General features: G+C 42.5%; 1 protein-coding gene across 1 annotated transcript; it reads left to right on the top strand.

The window, feature by feature from the left end:
* The first annotated feature begins 3,795 nt into the window (after nucleotides 1-3,795).
* Nucleotides 3,796-6,289, top strand: LOC147600129 (uncharacterized). Its single transcript, XM_086752857.1, has 2 exons — nucleotides 3,796-4,011; nucleotides 5,762-6,289. The coding sequence occupies exons 1-2, from the start codon at nucleotides 3,796-3,798 to the stop codon at nucleotides 6,287-6,289; spliced, it is 744 nt and encodes a 247-aa protein (XP_086608983.1).
* Nucleotides 6,290-16,872: the final 10,583 nt, after the last annotated feature.

Genomic DNA, 16,872 nt, shown 5'->3' with positions numbered 1-16,872 from the left:
GTAAATACAAGTAAAAATTAGTCTCAGCTTCCTGGCAAATGCGGTCACAGAGGACAGGCTGGCTGCAGTGACTATGGGGTGATGGAGCTGAGATCCAGACGAACCCAGAGGGAGCAGCAGATTTAGGACTCTGACCATTAAGAGAAGGCAAACCACATCTGACCTGCTTGAGTGCCTGCTCTGCCAAAATGAGGGGTTCTGTGGGTGAAGGGGTGTGACAGACCCTCCCTTCAGTAAGGTCAGCAGGTGGCAGTCACAGAAGTTACTCTGTTGTAGGTGGTGGGGAAGGAGATGCTTCTCGTTTGGGGCATAAAACTATGTAGCCATGAAACCAGTACTATGGGAATGAATCCCTACTTTTATAACACAAATTAGATACCTTTAACTAGGGAAAATATTCATCACATTGATACAAATTATCAATAAATGAGCACAGCTTTCCTTGTTGCTGCAAGGCATTTAATAATTTATACGAAAGTGTGACATCATGTATTTATTACTTGGGTTTGGATCTGATTTTGGACCCCACATCCAGGCTTGGATTTGGATTTGGACTTTTATTAACATCTGTGTCATTCGGTGGTACTTTGAAACATAAAACATTTCTGGTTTGCGATTTATGATCCATTGGGAATGTTACCAATCATTCACCTTACTTATGACACTTAAAGGCTGGATATGAAAATAGATCAGTTCATATTTGTTGAAGGGGTTGTGGAGAAAATGCAAATAGTTAGCAATAGTAGGGATTGCAGAATCCTAAAAAATAATTCCTTGCATGATTTTTCTTTTGAGTGATTTACTCCCAAGGCAGAACTGAGATTCGTGGCCACAACCCGTTCGTGCAAACTGCTATAAACAATGATGGCTTATTTGACATGAGCAATGGTGTAACGATGTGACTCTCCTTTAAAAAAAAAAAAAAGAAAGTTCTTTTTAAAAGAGTCTAAAGGTTAGGATATAAGGTGGGTAACTAATGAAGCCTACACACTGCTGAAAGCCACGTTTCTTTTCACCGGCAGATCAAAGGCTAATGTAAAGTTTTGTGTTGAACAGGATGGAGAGCTTTGCTGGAGAGAGAATTGCCTCGGCTCCGCCGTACGCAGTAATGATACGGTACAAGAAGGAATACGGGATTATAAAAGAGCCGACTCCATGGGCTCCGATTTTAGACTGCGGGAGCAGAATCAGAACCTCCCATTAACACAGAAACGTGGGACTTTTTTTTAAAGCTCGGTGCGTGGCACACATTGTACGTAGCGCTCGCATATTCATTAAGCACAATGAGCAATTACAGATGAAAAGCTGCTGGTGTCTCACTTCAACCAGACAAATGCTTTCAGGGGAGCAGAGGGAATGGGTTTTGGTAATGAGAGGTTTTCAGGCTGGGAATTTAAATGGGAAGAGGGAACTCTCTACGGTGTCTGCAGTAAGGGTACATTTGCAGGTCCCCCGCAAAGTCTGGACGCTTACAATAGATCCCATCTCCTGGAGCAGCTGTGTCAATTTTGCAGAGTTCTTATTTCTCTGAATGAGATGACAATTGCAGGCAGTACCATGAAGACCTTGATCTGTGAAATTATAAAGCTCTCTGTGGCCAGTGAAATCAGTTTGACTCCTGCTGTTGCTGTGGTTTTTTCTCCCTCTTCCCTTCACAGGGTAAGGCTTTTCTGCCACCACTTGTCTCTGCATGGCTGAAGTGACCTGGATGTAGTGACTTGGCCTAAAGACTTAGGGACAAGACCCATCTTCTGCCTGACCACAGTGATTTACCGGTCCAGGTTGGCCTGGGACATATCCCAAAGACAATTTAGGCTCAGAGAATATCTGAAAGATCTGGGGAGGAGGAGTAGTAAATAAATACTTTTTTTTTTTTTATCTGCTAAATTGGACCAGAAAAGTGTTTTAGGGGAAAATGTGGTGCCGAAAAGCTTTGTTAATGCTTTGCTAGTTTTCCTCAGGTCCTACTAGCAAGGCCACACTGTACTTCTGTATTGAGGTACCATTATGTATAAAACAACAATGCAAATAATCAGGGCTGCATCAGGGATGACTCATCGCTCTATTCCTTTGTGAGCATCGTGACATCTCTACATGCAAATAGTTACCATCAAGCTCATATTTGAATTTATGTGTGGCTCATACAGAGCTACGGACACAGACCCTGCTCCGTGATACGCTGGCGTGGGTGTAGCTGAAATGGTCACCCATACTGAGGGCTTTGCTGTCTGCCTGAGAATTGTTTTACCCTCAAATAAAAAAATGCCAGAGCCAGAACTGGTCAAAAGTGGAGTTGCACCTTTGCACTTTGATAGCAAAGGGCTGTATGTGACTGTTTGCGTGAGGTCTTTCCTTCTGCCTGACCTGCTTTTGTCCAACAGCCAGGTGGGTGTTTGCTACGGGGGCTCTGCCCTGAGCCTGCCAAGCTGCCATCTGCCAGAGTCTAAAGCACTAACCTGAATCCCGCTCACGGCCTCGTGGATAAGATCCAAAGCTCTTTACAGCTCACAGTCAGTGCTCTGAATACGAGCATGCAAATATTTATGGACACCCTGGATGGATGTGGATTTCTAGCTCATCCAAGACATCCACAAATATTTGCATGCACGTATTCAGAGTGTGCAAATATTTATGGATGCCTTGGATAAGCTAGATGCCCTGGAGGTTGAGGGGATTGTAAACCCCTTCTATCTACCTTCCACAAGCACCAGTGAGCACAGTAATTACTCCGTGGCACGTGATGGCGAAGAGGCAGTTCATCCCCCAGTGCCAATGCTCTGCGTGCAGACTGGCCGTAGTGGGGCGGTGGATGGAGGTGCTGCCCTCCAAATGGCAGGAGGTGTCTGCTGTCACTATGGACAGTAAAGAGCCCCATGCTACCAGAGTTCATGACGTACTAACTATTGCAACTACATACATTTATCTGTTAGCATGTGTTATCTTCTGATGCTTCAAAACCATAGAGCTGTTTCCCTGACTGCCCTTCATCTGTGATATTGCAGTTGTAAGCTGCTCAGGGCAGCTGTTGTTTCTTACTGTGAACATTTTCACAGCTTTGGCTGAAAGGAGTCTTGCTCTTACTGTGGCCCTTTGCCAGATCCATGCTGGTGCTGGGCTGTTTGAAGGCAGTGCATCCTTCTCCAGACACGGCTACACAAACAACAAGGCAGTTTGGATCTCCTCAGATCTCCGGGGCTGTAGCCTATCTATCTCCAACCACATCTCCAGCTGTCTACACTGTCTCTCTTGACCTGTTGGTCAACTGTATTGACTTACTCACCTTCTGCCTTGCTGAGCAAAAGCCGTTGATATTTTGCTGTCAGAGATCCCTAGTCAGAGGGCAGTGATCTGCCTGCTCTGGTGTAAGCCGAGTGAGAACTCCTGCATGTGGGCTGCTGATCTTCTCTAATTGCTACCACGTCAGCCATCACTTTAGACTGGCTGAGATGACGGTATGAGACTTTGTAATCCCTGCAAATTCCCCCCTCACCTGAACCATTTGCGTTCATGGTTTGGATTTGCCAACCTTCTGTGAAGAGCTTTCAGAGGATAAAAGGGGCATTAATGATCTGAGGGCTCCAGACCTCGGTGAAGGCATCACCTGCCAATGATCTCTAAGAGTCCAGTTTAGCAAGAGCTGTGCTGCTCAGAGCTGTTAGACCTGTGTCTGCTGGCACCCAACATTACAGCTTGTCAAGGGGCTCACTAGACCAAGATTATGCATTAGAGGAAAACTAGAAGAGAGAATTATTCTGGAATACACATTACTTCCAAACTCTTCTGACTTCTGCTGAAATGGAGGGACCTGCCTCAATGATATGCCTGAGCACGTGCTATATAAAAAGCTGTAAACCACTCCATTTTGCTGAGAATCCATCTGAGCTGGGACAATCCCGTCTCTCCAGGAACTGCAGTTACTCTTGTAGGACGGTGAAACAAAGGCGGTCAAACAGCATTAGCATGTGCACCTTGCCCATCATCCCAGAATATCCAGGCTTCCAGGACATTAAGGTTTGTATGCAAAAACTCACTTTGCAATGTATGAATGATAACTGCTACCTATTCTTCTGTCAGAGTAATTCCCCTACTTCCTGCTAAGTTGATATTTCTATGATAGTAAGTTTTGGGCTGTGTTTCGGTATAGAAATCTTAGCTTGAGAGACTTTTATTCTGCCACATTGTTGTTTATTGATTTTAAAGTTGATTATTAATTTTTAAACCAGTTTTTAAGATTTGAGGTAAGAAGGAGAGACTACTTTTTAGCCAAGTTTTAGTCTTCTTCAGTCACCTAACTTATTCCAAAAGTACCACCACTCCAGGCAGGGTCATTAGATTTGCTGGGTCCCCTTCCAGAATGCAGTGTGAAGGAATAGTGAGAGATCAAAAACCTGATTGCTTTTCAGTTTACATGGCATGGCCAACCCACTATTTCTCGTTTGTGCTCAATGTTTTTCATTCATTACCAGTAGGCTCCATGCCAAATGCTGATGATGGAGTGCCCTGCTGAGACATTGCTGGGCTCTGGAACCAGATTTGTGGCTGGATCCTTAGCAAGTACCTAGACTTAATTAACAATTGTCAAAAACTACATGAATTATGCCTTTTTTTTTAATACCAAAGGCATTGTCAGGCATAACAAATGATTGCAAAATGTTCCATTATCCTACTGTGGCTGTCATCTACATACAGTATAGTCTTTCTTTTTATTGATTTGAAAGGGTAATATAATATAAAACATTTCTTCCTTCAAGCTGAACTGCTGAAGTTGTCCAGAGAAAAAAACCATGGTTCAGTCTAACTCAGTGTGCAGAAACCAGCTGTTGCTCCTGGTAGCTTGAGACAGGCTGGGGTGTCCTGGAATAACTGTGAAAGTGGTGGAAATGGTGGAAATGACAGAACAGTAACTCTGGAAAACCCAGGAGACATTTAACTCTCGCCACTGCAAGGCAATCTTTTACGTGGCGAATTTCTAGCAGACTTGTTTGGCGCTCATTGGACACTGTCATGGTCAATAAAGGGACTCACAAAGTGAGTGTTCCCCTGAAAGCAGCACAAAGACACCCACTGATGTCAGTGGGGGCTGGACCGGGCCTTTGTTTGACCATTCAAGTAACTAGGGTGTTAAACAGGTTGGTTAGCAAGGAGATAGGCGCCCGATGATGGGAAAGGAGGAGAAAACTCCATGCACATCTACGCTACGCTGTGGGATTATAACAATAAACTTCACAGCTTTAAGATGTAGAAATGTATTGTATGTGCAAATTGCAGTTCTTGTAATAATACACTGCAATTCAGAGCAGAGTTACCTGGCAGTAAGGAAAGGGGAAAAAAAGGAACAGAATTTCTTACAAGCGGGATCTGGTTTTACCATGGGAAACAGCAGCCACAGGGTAATGAGATTTGAAAAGGATAAACCTGAAGTTCTGTTAATACAGTCAGGTGAGAGATCCTTTCAGAAAATTAGATTTTCAGAGAGGCTACACAAAATTGTAGCAGTACATGAGAGTCAGTGGAAGTACATATACTCAGCATGGTTTAACCTCAGCCCAATGGACTTCTGTTCCAGAGAGGGATAGGCACCAAACTCTTAGGTCTTCAGGGAGTCTGGGTTATGAACCCAAACCCTTTCCCAGCAGCTGTTTACTGTATGGAGCCATATACTTAACATCCTTTTGCTACTTAAGCCAGCATATTTTAATTCAAATTTCCTTCTCCCTTCTGACCCCAATCTTGTTTCACCGTCTCCCTCTATTTTAAATAGCTATCAAGAAATTATTTGGAAACTCCAGCCTTCAACCAGCTTTTCCAGGATTTGGAAAGAGGAAAGAGCTCCTCATCACAGTTGAATAATTTTTCAAACAGAGCTTCATTAGTTCATTGCTTGGCGAGCTCTTCAAGAAGCTACTTGAAAGGCCACCTGACGACCAGCAGTGGCTTCCGTGACAAACCATTGCAAGAGTATTTCAACGAGAGGCTAATGGAGCTCAGGAACTATGCAAGTAAGAGGTCAAATAGGAAGACAAAAGTATTCGCAGATAAGAACCAGAACCCCTTCCTCACCCGCAGAGGATCTCGGCGCAGAAGCAGTTGCAGTGCTGTGGTAATGACTGGGCACAGCAAGGAGAGCGAAGAGTCCTGCAGCTCAGCAAACGAAGACAACAAAAAGGTGATGGAGCATAATGATGAAGAAGAAACTCAGAATGGCCTGGACCTCTACAAGGGGGACTTCTTGGACATTTTGACAATGCACATCACTGCTCCCCTAGAAGCATTTGTGCAAAAAAAATGATACTGGAGCTGGTTACAGGAAGAATTGTTCCTGTTGAGCCCCATTCTAACTGAAGTAGTTCATGTATGTCAGCCCACTCTGAGACAGAACTGTGCTTGTTTGTGGGAGAAAATGTTCTCTCGTTTTGTGTTCTTGATTAACATTGCATATGTTTGTTTTCAATTATCTTCTGCAAAGAATCAGTATAATTAAGACATAGTTGTGATTTATTATATACAGACAGCAGTGTTCTAAATACATGCACATATTACTTGAATTCTTAATTTGCCTTAAAAAAAAGGTGATTAGTGTCAGAGGAGCAACTTGGTTTCCTATTGTGCAGTTTGTATTAGCTAATCTGAGGAAAGACTGTTGTGTTCTCCCCAGTTACTTTGCTCGTTTTAAGCGTCTCAGTTTTTATCATGTCACTTTGGCTCGACTCAGGTACAGCGATGTTCTGCAGATACCAATAGTTGATGAGAAAAGACTGATTTTTCACTCGTTGCCAAATGTAATCACCGGGTGGATCATCGTACGCCTGATGCACAGAGAAGAAAACACAGATCTAAGTTTTACCTTTAAATATGATTGGCCACTATGGTTTCATTTGCAGACTCAAAGACCTTTGATTTAAAAAGCACTACAAGGGCAAAGAGAGAATGATGGAACTTAAGGGAGAATGACGGTATTAAGGACGAAAGAAGGCTCCTTCCCTCTTTTCCACTGTAAATATGAGAACAACACAGCAAATTCCTAATGTAACCTGAACTTCAAATTGTTTATTGTATTTTAGTGTTTATCGTGGTCATCTAAGTATACAATGTCAGCTGCAGCTGAATCTTTTTATGATGATCTGAAATGTCAGTGTTTAATTCCACAGAACACTGAGTGAACATCAGACCCAAAGCAGGGCAGTTATTTTAAGCTTCCGGAAAGAACTATTACTGTCCGTGGTATCATCGGCAATAAAGTCCTTATTACTGTGTTGGTTTGAGTTGATGTTTCGCTCTTTGCTTTCAGACTTCTTTTAACGTGAGTTAACAAGGAAGCCATGCCCCTGGCAAGACATCATTCCTTCAGGTGCTGGCTTCTCTCCAACACTATCACCTCCCTCTTCCTCCTGTTTCTTCAGCCCTGGTGAAACTTGCCCCAAGGTGTCTCTCATCCCTTCTGCAGTTCATACTTTCCCTCTTCCCAATACTCACCTATTTCCAGAAATATTTCTTCTACTGCACTGACTCCTCAGCTCTTGGGCCTCGTACTTCTGTCTTTCAGAGTGCGTGAGTGAACAGATGCAAAGAGGAGAGGCCAGGTTAAGGAATCTCTCACATTCCTCCTGCCAGTCCCCTCAGGGAAAACCAAGAGTTTCCCCCCAGAAAGGGAAGAGAAACAGGTAAGACTCATTCCACATCCCTTTCCCAATCCCCTTCCCAGTCCCGGGATCAATAGCATCTAAGGGAACCGAGATGGGATACTGAGAGCTCTCAGTCCTTTGTGTGTGGGAGAAAGCATTGTATATGTAGGCTAAATGTATTTTTCAGAATTCACAATTGCCTTACTGCTGCAAATGGAGGGGAGCAGCCAATTAGGTGAGATTTTCCCTGAAGGAAAATTTTTTTTTTTTTTAGATTGAAATGGAAGTCTGAAACACATAATGTATTAGCAAATGCCACAGAGGGGATGCATCTGGTTTTCATTGTAAATCTGCCAGAGGTTAGTTTCTCCTCTAGGAGTGAATGCATAATAATAACACAGTATTATGTGAGGGGATAATAATAACAGCGCATGAGGACAAGGGAACAATATTAATGGAATACAGGTGACCTTAATTCTTTTCTAGTTAGCCATGGGGCTTTGCACCCTTAAATATGTGCTTTTGAAGTTTAGTTTTCCAAGTCACTTCCTATCTACAAGCCTTTCAAAAAAGGCAAACTGCCTGCCTTCCTGCTCCTGATATTTTAATCGTTATCACTCCGCAGTGACCCCAGATGCAGGTCGGGTGCATCCCGAGCCTCTCTGCAGACCTCTGCCATATAAGCTAACAGCGGTCCACGAAGCCTTGCACTGTTAGGGTGCTGCGTTTGCTGACAGCAGAGGAATAAACTTTCCTTGAATTAAGAAAAAAAATTAGCAGTGACAAATGTAATTAAAAAAAAAAAGAAAATCAAGTAAAATTTACCCAAGCATGTGTAAATGGGCTGTTCAAGCTGCTCAGCCTCTGCTGCAGAGTTACTCTTCTCCGCTCAGCGCAAGTCAGGGCACCAATTTTTAATAGGCCCTATTTTCATTTTAGGTTTTTGCTTTTACTATATACCAAATATGAAATAGAATTACAAAACCCAACAAATTAGACTGACTTGGCAGAAACTTGTATTGTCTCCTCCCCTAGAAGCACCCCTTAGACCTGAAATTGCACAGTCAGGCCCATTTATGGTATTTCTCATCTCTAAAGCACCCTAGGGGATTTTAAAAGTTGACATGTTTTTTTTTTTTTAATTGGATTTCCTTCAAAATAGTGTAATGACTTTCCTCTGAGAAGCTGCGCATCTCATGCCAGAGATAGTGGAAAAGTTGAAGGAAGATTACATATCCCAAGAGGGAACGTATCTAGATGTTGCTGTACAGAAAGGACATCAAGTTACAGAGGGAACAAAACCACCAAGACCTGTTAGAGAAGGAATAAAATTTCATCTCACATCCTCTCAGACTGTTAAAATCTTGTGAAAAAATGGCTTAGGTTTGTTTGGAAAGTGATAATATGCAAGACCTGAATTTATGTAGTCTGTTACCTTGGGTTTTACTGTGTTTAGCTGTTGGATGTAGCTGCTGCTTTCATGCAGATAATCTGTTTTCACAATGTTCTTTCATGAAACCTGATGCAAACACTGCTTGCCATTAGCAGGCTCATTAAAATATTTTTTATATCTCTCTGAAAAATTCTTCTTTCTCCTCTTAAAGAAAAAACACCGCCCCACTTTCCTCCCAGTGATTTTGCAGCTACTCTTTATCTTTGTTTTAGATTGGAATACTGAAGAGCACACAGAGTTGGTTGTTGCTGTTGTTTTTCTTCTCTAAACACTTTCTCTCTCTGCCTAACTGGAGCTTAGGCAAAGCCCTCTGTGTGGCTTCATAAATCAGCCAGTGCTCAACTTAAAAAAATAGTTCATGTCTCCTGAAGCCTGCATCCCTACCAGTGATTCTGTCATCCTTTCCTTGAACTTATTTTTAAGGTCGTAACGAGTTGTGTTGGCTGATGGTTTGCAGTGCAGAGGAAGGCTGAGGATGATGATGGAAGGCAGAGGAAGGACACCTCGGGGGAAACACAACCTGCTTTCAGATAAGAATCTGAACCTCCACAAAGTGAGATACCACCTCAGCTTGGTTTTCAGTTCCCTCAAGCTCTGTGAGGATGTGTCGGGACAGAAGACACAAAAGACAGTAATATTAAAACATATGAAGCCACAAAGCCATCTAGCAAGACATGGGCTGCATCCCACTCTTACCGTAATCATCTTCAAGATCCCAAGGACTTGAGGAAGCTCCGTTCGATTATATGCCTCATTAAAGCAAAACATATCGTTTTCATGTATTTAAATTAAGGAATTTATTATTAAAAAAAAACCCCAAAGCCAAAAAAACAATTAAAACAGTGGTTTGATCTAGATACAGCAGCACTGTGACATTACTAGGACATTATGTACGAAGAATCCAAGCAGCCATAGAACACAGAAGCCTTTATCTTCAGTAACAATCTCAAAATGAAACTAGCTTCATCAAACAATGTTAAAGATCTCCCTGGAAAGAGAAACAAAACCAAACAGACCCTCCCCACCCCTAACCCTTTGGATACTAGGATGATTTTTTTTTTGTACAATACCAACAGCCACTAGCTCTTCTAATTGAGAACACTTGCTTTGATTTATTACAAAAATGATCCGTTGACTCAGTTATGAAAGACAACTTTTAACATTGCTTTAGAAGTGTCTGCTCCTCTTATAGACTACAGTATTAGAAGTGCTTAAAAACATTTAGTCCTGGATATGGTCTTGAAATTCAATCAGAAGGACATTCGGTGTGTATTTATATACCAAATATGATTTTCAAATTTTAAAGCAGGTGAAAAGACTAACTCTAATATGTAACTGCAATTTTACAATTTAATTATTAGTCAGATATGGGCAACCACATGATAGTTCATGAAATCTTTAGGTCTATCTACATTGCTCAGAAACACAAAATAAAGTTTTTACAACTTTCACCTTCAAAAGGCTAAAATGTTAAGTCTTTTAGAAGAGTGTCCAGTGTTTAAAAGAAATGCAATTAAGGGAGATCGCATTCAATACACACGAAATAACTTGTTTCAGCTTGCTAATAAACATATTTAACAGCTGCGCGTGGGGTGATGAGAAAGGAAAACGCATTTGTCATCCAGCCACTACCTGAAATGGTTCTTCTCTGGGAGTGAATCTTCTCTACAGGACCGCTGATTCTCCAGAAAACCTGGAGTTCCCCTTTGGAGCCCATTGATCCCAGACATGTGGTTGCTTCTTTTGTTGCCATAGCTGGGCAGTGAGTTGACCCAATGTTTGCCACGTGTGCTTCTTTGCGACTTCACGCAGCATCTCACTTAATTGGTACCTAGGAATTCGTTTGCAGGCTTGGCCAAAAAAGTTGAACCAATGAATGTTATTTTGTTCCCTTCCTCATAACTATTTATCTCCGATATAAAAAAAAAAGAAGAAGTGTTCATGTGAATGCTGCAATGACTAGCTAGCTCTTAAATAAGAAATGAGTAACATTTGCACTGCTGTCTTCTGTTGGAGATGTCTTTACAGAAGCGCAGTGTATTCAGTTTCAGTATCTTGAAGGAACTAAGACAAACCAATAATAAAAAAGAGCCCTAATTTACAAGAGTCATCTCCCTAGTCATGTAAATAAGAGCAGCTATATTAAGCGTATTTCAGCAAATAATAATACAAAGAGTTGATATTGATCTGTTTTATGCACAGACTCCAAAGTGCTTTCTATTGACAGGCAGAGAGCATCCCTCCATGTTTAAGAATGGGAAAACAAAATTGCAGAGAGACTTGCCCAGGGCAGTGAAGGAAAACATGGGCAGACTAGGAATACAAACCACCACTGCTGGCTCCAGCACACAAACCGAGGAGAACACGTTTGCGCCAGCGGTAATACTCATTTTAGTGAATAGGCAGCAATCTGTTTAAAATTATTTCTTTCATAAAGCCCATTTGTCAGTACACTAGCCTGGCCGATCCAACTGCAGCAGCTTGGATTTGTATTATCACAGAGACTTTGGGGAGGGTGAGCGTACAATACTGTAGCACGCTGTTGGCTTTCACCTTCTTTGGTGGTTTCTCTAAAGGAAATAATTTGCAGAATTCTCTGAACCAATTTCTTTCTCTTTTCTTTTTGCAGTTAAGGATAGAAAGTTGTTACCAGCCAGCACTGCACAAACAACATTGTTCAGTACAAAAAGAGATCGTGTCCTGCCCAGCACACAAAAGTGAAGAATTGTTTTAAACTTTGCAGTCTTCCTCTCAGCTTTAGCAGGAGGGTGTTAGTCAGTATTATTCTTACTCTAAATAATTAGAAGTATTTTAAATTGCAGGCCATATTTGTGGAAGGCATGACATAGGCAACTCTGGAACCTTCTGTTTTCTATGGAGCTACTGAACGGCCCGATGCACCCAAACTTCACTGCCAAATGTACCTCCCCACAGCCTGAGACAGGCTAGGACCATCCTATGCGCGTGAAGGATGATGGTCTACATCCCAAGGGGATGTGCTTTCAAAGCAAAGTCCCGTCTTTTCAAAGACTGCACGGGAAATGCCTGGAAATGTCTGATGGATGATCTCATCTGCACTGAGATATTTAACAAGGGAGTATTAGAAATCTGAACTGGAAAAAAAAAAATCACAACTGCAGAGCAGAGGTTAAAACACCCATATCGTGTCCACAATGAAGTTAGGTCCTGCAGCCACCCGTTCCATGGATGTCCATAAGAAGAGGCAGCTGCACTCTAAGGGTGTGATTTATTGCTCTTCCAGAAAAGTCTACAATGGGAACTCCTGATACGGGGCTCAGACAGATGGCAATAGAGACCTGTGTGATGGCTGCTCGTGCAGGCTGAGTGATACCTGCTCGCCTCATCAAACTGCTACACCTGACTCTCACAGAGATGACAATGTCTTTGAGCCATGCTTAATATGACCTTGTGTGTGCAATGTCAAGGTTACTCAAAAAACAGTGAGCAACATATGATGAACCAAGGAAGAATGTGCTGTGAGGTGTGACAATAACAGCCATTTGGCACTTGCTGAAGATACACACATTATGGTAGATTTCACACTGTCCTCTAGAGTTCACTCCCTGCCTGTCCTCCTTGTCCTGCCCATGGTTTTATCAGTATTACAGATTGGCTTTCTGGTTTTCTTTTTAGCTGAGGCATCTCTAAAAGATCAACAGCGACTGGATTTGAAATGTGAGGCTTTGACAGATGAAGCTAAGAGTTCAAGTTCGATCCCAAGGTCTGGCTCAACGACATTAAGAATCAATGTCTTCGAATCAGACTCTTTACTGGGTCATCCAGGTTGCATTCCCTACTGCTGATCGCACTCTTAGCCATAGTTTCTGGGGAAGGGGATGGCTGCAAATTGAAATGGTCTTATGGATAACTGGTATTGCCTCTGAACTGCCAGTTACCAGGCATCCCTCATCAGCAGGCCCAGATGAACACTGCGATACTGAATTCTGCAGCTCCCTAATACTCAGTTTGATCTCCAGTACCTGTTTGGTTTGATTATCTTCACACCTTTCCAAGCTTCACAAGCAGGTTTTTGTTCAGAAACATCATCTAAGTCATGGCCGTTCTTGTAAAGAACCTGCTTTTTAGATAATCCAGGGCAAGACTGCACACTTAAGAGTTTATTATTTGTTATTTTTTCCTTCATTGTGCCTTTGTCTAAAAAAGCCTCTCATCCAACCAGAGTGGGAAAAAATGCTACAAGACTTAAGTGAACCTTGAGACACTGTAGCAAATTCTCTGACAACATCTGAACCATAAAAGCCTGTAAACTAATTAGTGTTCATCAGACTACTTAGTAAAGATTTAAAAATAAACAATATGCTTGCATAATTCAGGATCAGATTGCAAAAGCTTTCTGATTCTTAAAAAGATCTAATTTTGCTCATCTGTCTATTTAAAACAAGCAACCAGATCTGAACGTATGCATTTTTTGGAAAGAATTTGTATTGTAATTGGAAAGGAGATACAGAAAATCAATTGGTCTGGAAAGCTATTAAATAATTACTCCTTTCTGCTCCTTTGTTGTGTGCAAACCCACGTCAAAAAGTACTCCTTTTGAATCAAAATTCTCAAGATCCCATTGCAAATGCTCTCCAAGGTTGTATAATGAAACTAGAAGGGCTGTTGGTTTTTTTTTCAGAGCTCCTGAACAACCATGGCTCCCAGTGTTTCTTGAATTTGGCTCCAATGAGCCAGATGCCAAGTGTCTGCGGAACCCTGGCTGCGGAGGAAATTGCCTTGGCAGGGCTTCATCCCTGAGCTCTGGGCTCAGCTTGCACCTGGTCACACAGTGGAACTGAGAGGACTACGGTCCTACTCCAGTCTTGAGCTGAAAAATTAAGAAAAAAAAAAGAAAAAGGAAGAAGTAAAAAGAAAATCCTGCAAGTGTTCTTGTTGTAGGCAAACCCTGACTAGAAGATTCCTAGGACTGTTCATTATCACTGGTGATGTATGATACCAATTGAGTCTTTCAGGGCTTGGATACTGAAAGCACAACAATTCTGCTGCCCCAGCATCGTAGTACTGTTTAAAGTTTGCCAGACAGGATAGCAACACTTGAGGGATGCGGCACAAAATCTCCCTCAACTGTTTTTGTTTTTTTGTTTTCTGTCTCTCCCCTTACTCACTCACTGCTTCCAAGAGGCTGGGATCCAGTGGGATTTCATCCCAGGCTTGAAGTGCATATAAGCATCCTTCCTCTCGAGGATTCAGGATATCTAACCCTAGCATAATGTCCTCCGAGTATCGGGACTCACTGAAGGCAGCTAGTGTCATCTGGACTTTGCGCTATCCCTGTCTCCAATGCTAGATTCCTAGAGGTGCTGGGTGAGGAACGGTCCCAGCTGGAAGGTGAGCAGGAGAAGGCACATTTGCTGTCATTCACTGTTGTCATATAAAAAAAAGTCATCCACCACCAGTTAAGGCTGATAGCATCTAAGAGGTAAAAGGCCGTCTACAATCTATTTGCAATTTGTTCCCCAGCTTTTAGGAAGGGGTTTGTTGTTATTAGGATTTTTATTTCCCAAGTGGGAGAAGGTAAAGAAAGAAGACGTAGTCTTTGTGTGCCAAACTGGTAACACGTAGATGAAGCCCTTGGGCCAACAGTTGCAGTTTTATCAGATTTATCCAATAGGATATTAATGGGCTAAGCCTTCCCCCAACCATCTTTCTTCCTTCTTCATGGTGGTAGGTAAGTAGATATATTATCAGCCACATTTTTCTGATGGGGGAAATAGGCTTGTCTGTTGCTGCAAAGTGAGATAATGGCAGTAGTAGAAAAACAACAACTCAGTCTGTCACTCTAGTCCCCATCCAGCACCCCTTCCCATAGCACCAGTGCACAGGATGAGATCAGTTGAGGGTCCACAAGCGCATTGTACAGCACACTGTTAGAAGGTGATGTCTTTGAGTGACAGACACAGATTGGAGTTACACAACATGTGCAGCTCTCCAAGGAGAACTACGATGTGCGTCTTGTCCTGTCTGAGGTACACTGAGACACATCAGTTGTCTGGCTAAGATCTGTTCCTCCACTTTTCACCTACATTTCTTGAAATCAGGTGAAATCCCACATACGAAAATCTCTCCCAGAGCAAGTAAGTCTTCATCCGGAGCATGCTCAAGTGACTGATCAGATTCTTGTTGACATAGGTAGCTTCACATCAGGCTGTAAGAACAGAACTGGAGGTAACAGCCCTATCTGTGCATAGTGGCTTTCACCTTTACAATATTTCATTCCCCTCCTGTCAGGAAGCTGAAATCGTTATAGATGTAGTTTATAGCTGATACATAGAGAGAAAATTACTGAAAATTCTCATCTATTACTGTCTCTCTAAAATCTAGCATCTTCCATAAGAGCTGCAATGCCACCACCTGACATGGGAGAGTGGCTGAAGCTCTCCCTGAGCACCACCAGTACAGGGAAAAGGAATTTCTAGGACACACTGATCTGAAGGAAAAAGAGGAACAACTTCTTGGTGACATTATGGCACACTGACACAGCTTCACTACATGTCTACCAGTGATCAGGAAAACTGGAGGCTTTTGAAATGATGTGGACTTGCATCGTAACGTACTTTACTCTTCATAAAGGTGCCAACCCCCCACCTCCCTGTCTTGACTTTTCTCTGTTGGCTGCTTTATGCAAATTCTGGCCCTGCTCTGTCTCTCTCCCTCATGACCTCAAGCTGGTTTACTATGTAATTCCTGTGACTTTCTCACGCAGAGCTTTGTCACTACTAAACTGCATCTCTTGTCCCTTCTGCACTGCCTAGATAGAACATATACATGAGAGTCTAATGAATTTTGGCTATGAAGGCTTCCTCTGGAACTGTGCTTCCTTGTACCCTGGGATAACTGCACTACTAGCTAACTAGGCTTTTAGACACGCCAGGCTGATCTTCAGCTGTTCCTGCTGACCCAAGGTATAAAATCATCAGTCTACTCTAGCTGACATTGTAAAGAGCATGGTGAACCAACCTCATTTACAGAACACATTGGGCTGTGGAGATCCTGCCTGCACTTGGAGGGACAAAGGTTTGCCAATTCCTGTTGAAGGGCAGACTATTTTTGGTCTGGTGTTCTGAATAATTACAGATAGTGGCATATGTGAGAAGAGTACGATTCTGATGCCTGAGGTACCGCTGCTGATCCTGACCGATCCTGTTTATACTAGTGGGAACAACGTTTTCGTCAATGGTCAAAGGATCCTGGACAAAGACTGATGGAACTAAAATGTTTCACTCAATGAAGCTGAGGACCTAACGGAGGGGACGACTCATGGTGTGTTTGGCATGACTCTAAGTGCAGACACAACCAGCAGCTTCTGCTACTGCTCAGAAGCAGCTCAGGTCCCACTCTGAACCTCCACAGCTCAGCTCTAGAAAGCTGTTATGAATCTCACGGTCAACACAAACCAGACTATTGAACTTCTCTCTTGCTACCTGCTTGTTATGAGCAACTGTGGAAAGGCCTTGGACTTTTAACTGCAGCATGGAGAAACTTGAATTTTGCTCTCATTTCAGCAGGTGCAGGTTTCAAGTCCTTGAAAAACAAATGGTCATTTGCTTTCCTGGTCACCTTTCACTCAGTTTTGTTCTTGCTGTCATTAGAAATGGCACAAAAACTAGTGAAGGGGAAGGGCTTAAAATAGGTTCCCTTTCTAACAAAAGGTTTTTGATGAGCAAACAACGTAAGTAAGTGCAAATCTCAACTGTGCTGGTCCCATGACATCACAAACCTTAGGCATAGCAAGTAGCATTCTTGAATGCATCAAAA

This window comes from Chlamydotis macqueenii, chromosome 7, assembly GCF_036417535.1.
Source record: "Chlamydotis macqueenii isolate bChlMac1 chromosome 7, bChlMac1.mat, whole genome shotgun sequence".
Taxonomy (NCBI): Eukaryota; Metazoa; Chordata; class Aves; order Otidiformes; family Otididae; genus Chlamydotis; species Chlamydotis macqueenii.
This window is presented reverse-complemented; position numbering and strand designations above follow the sequence as displayed.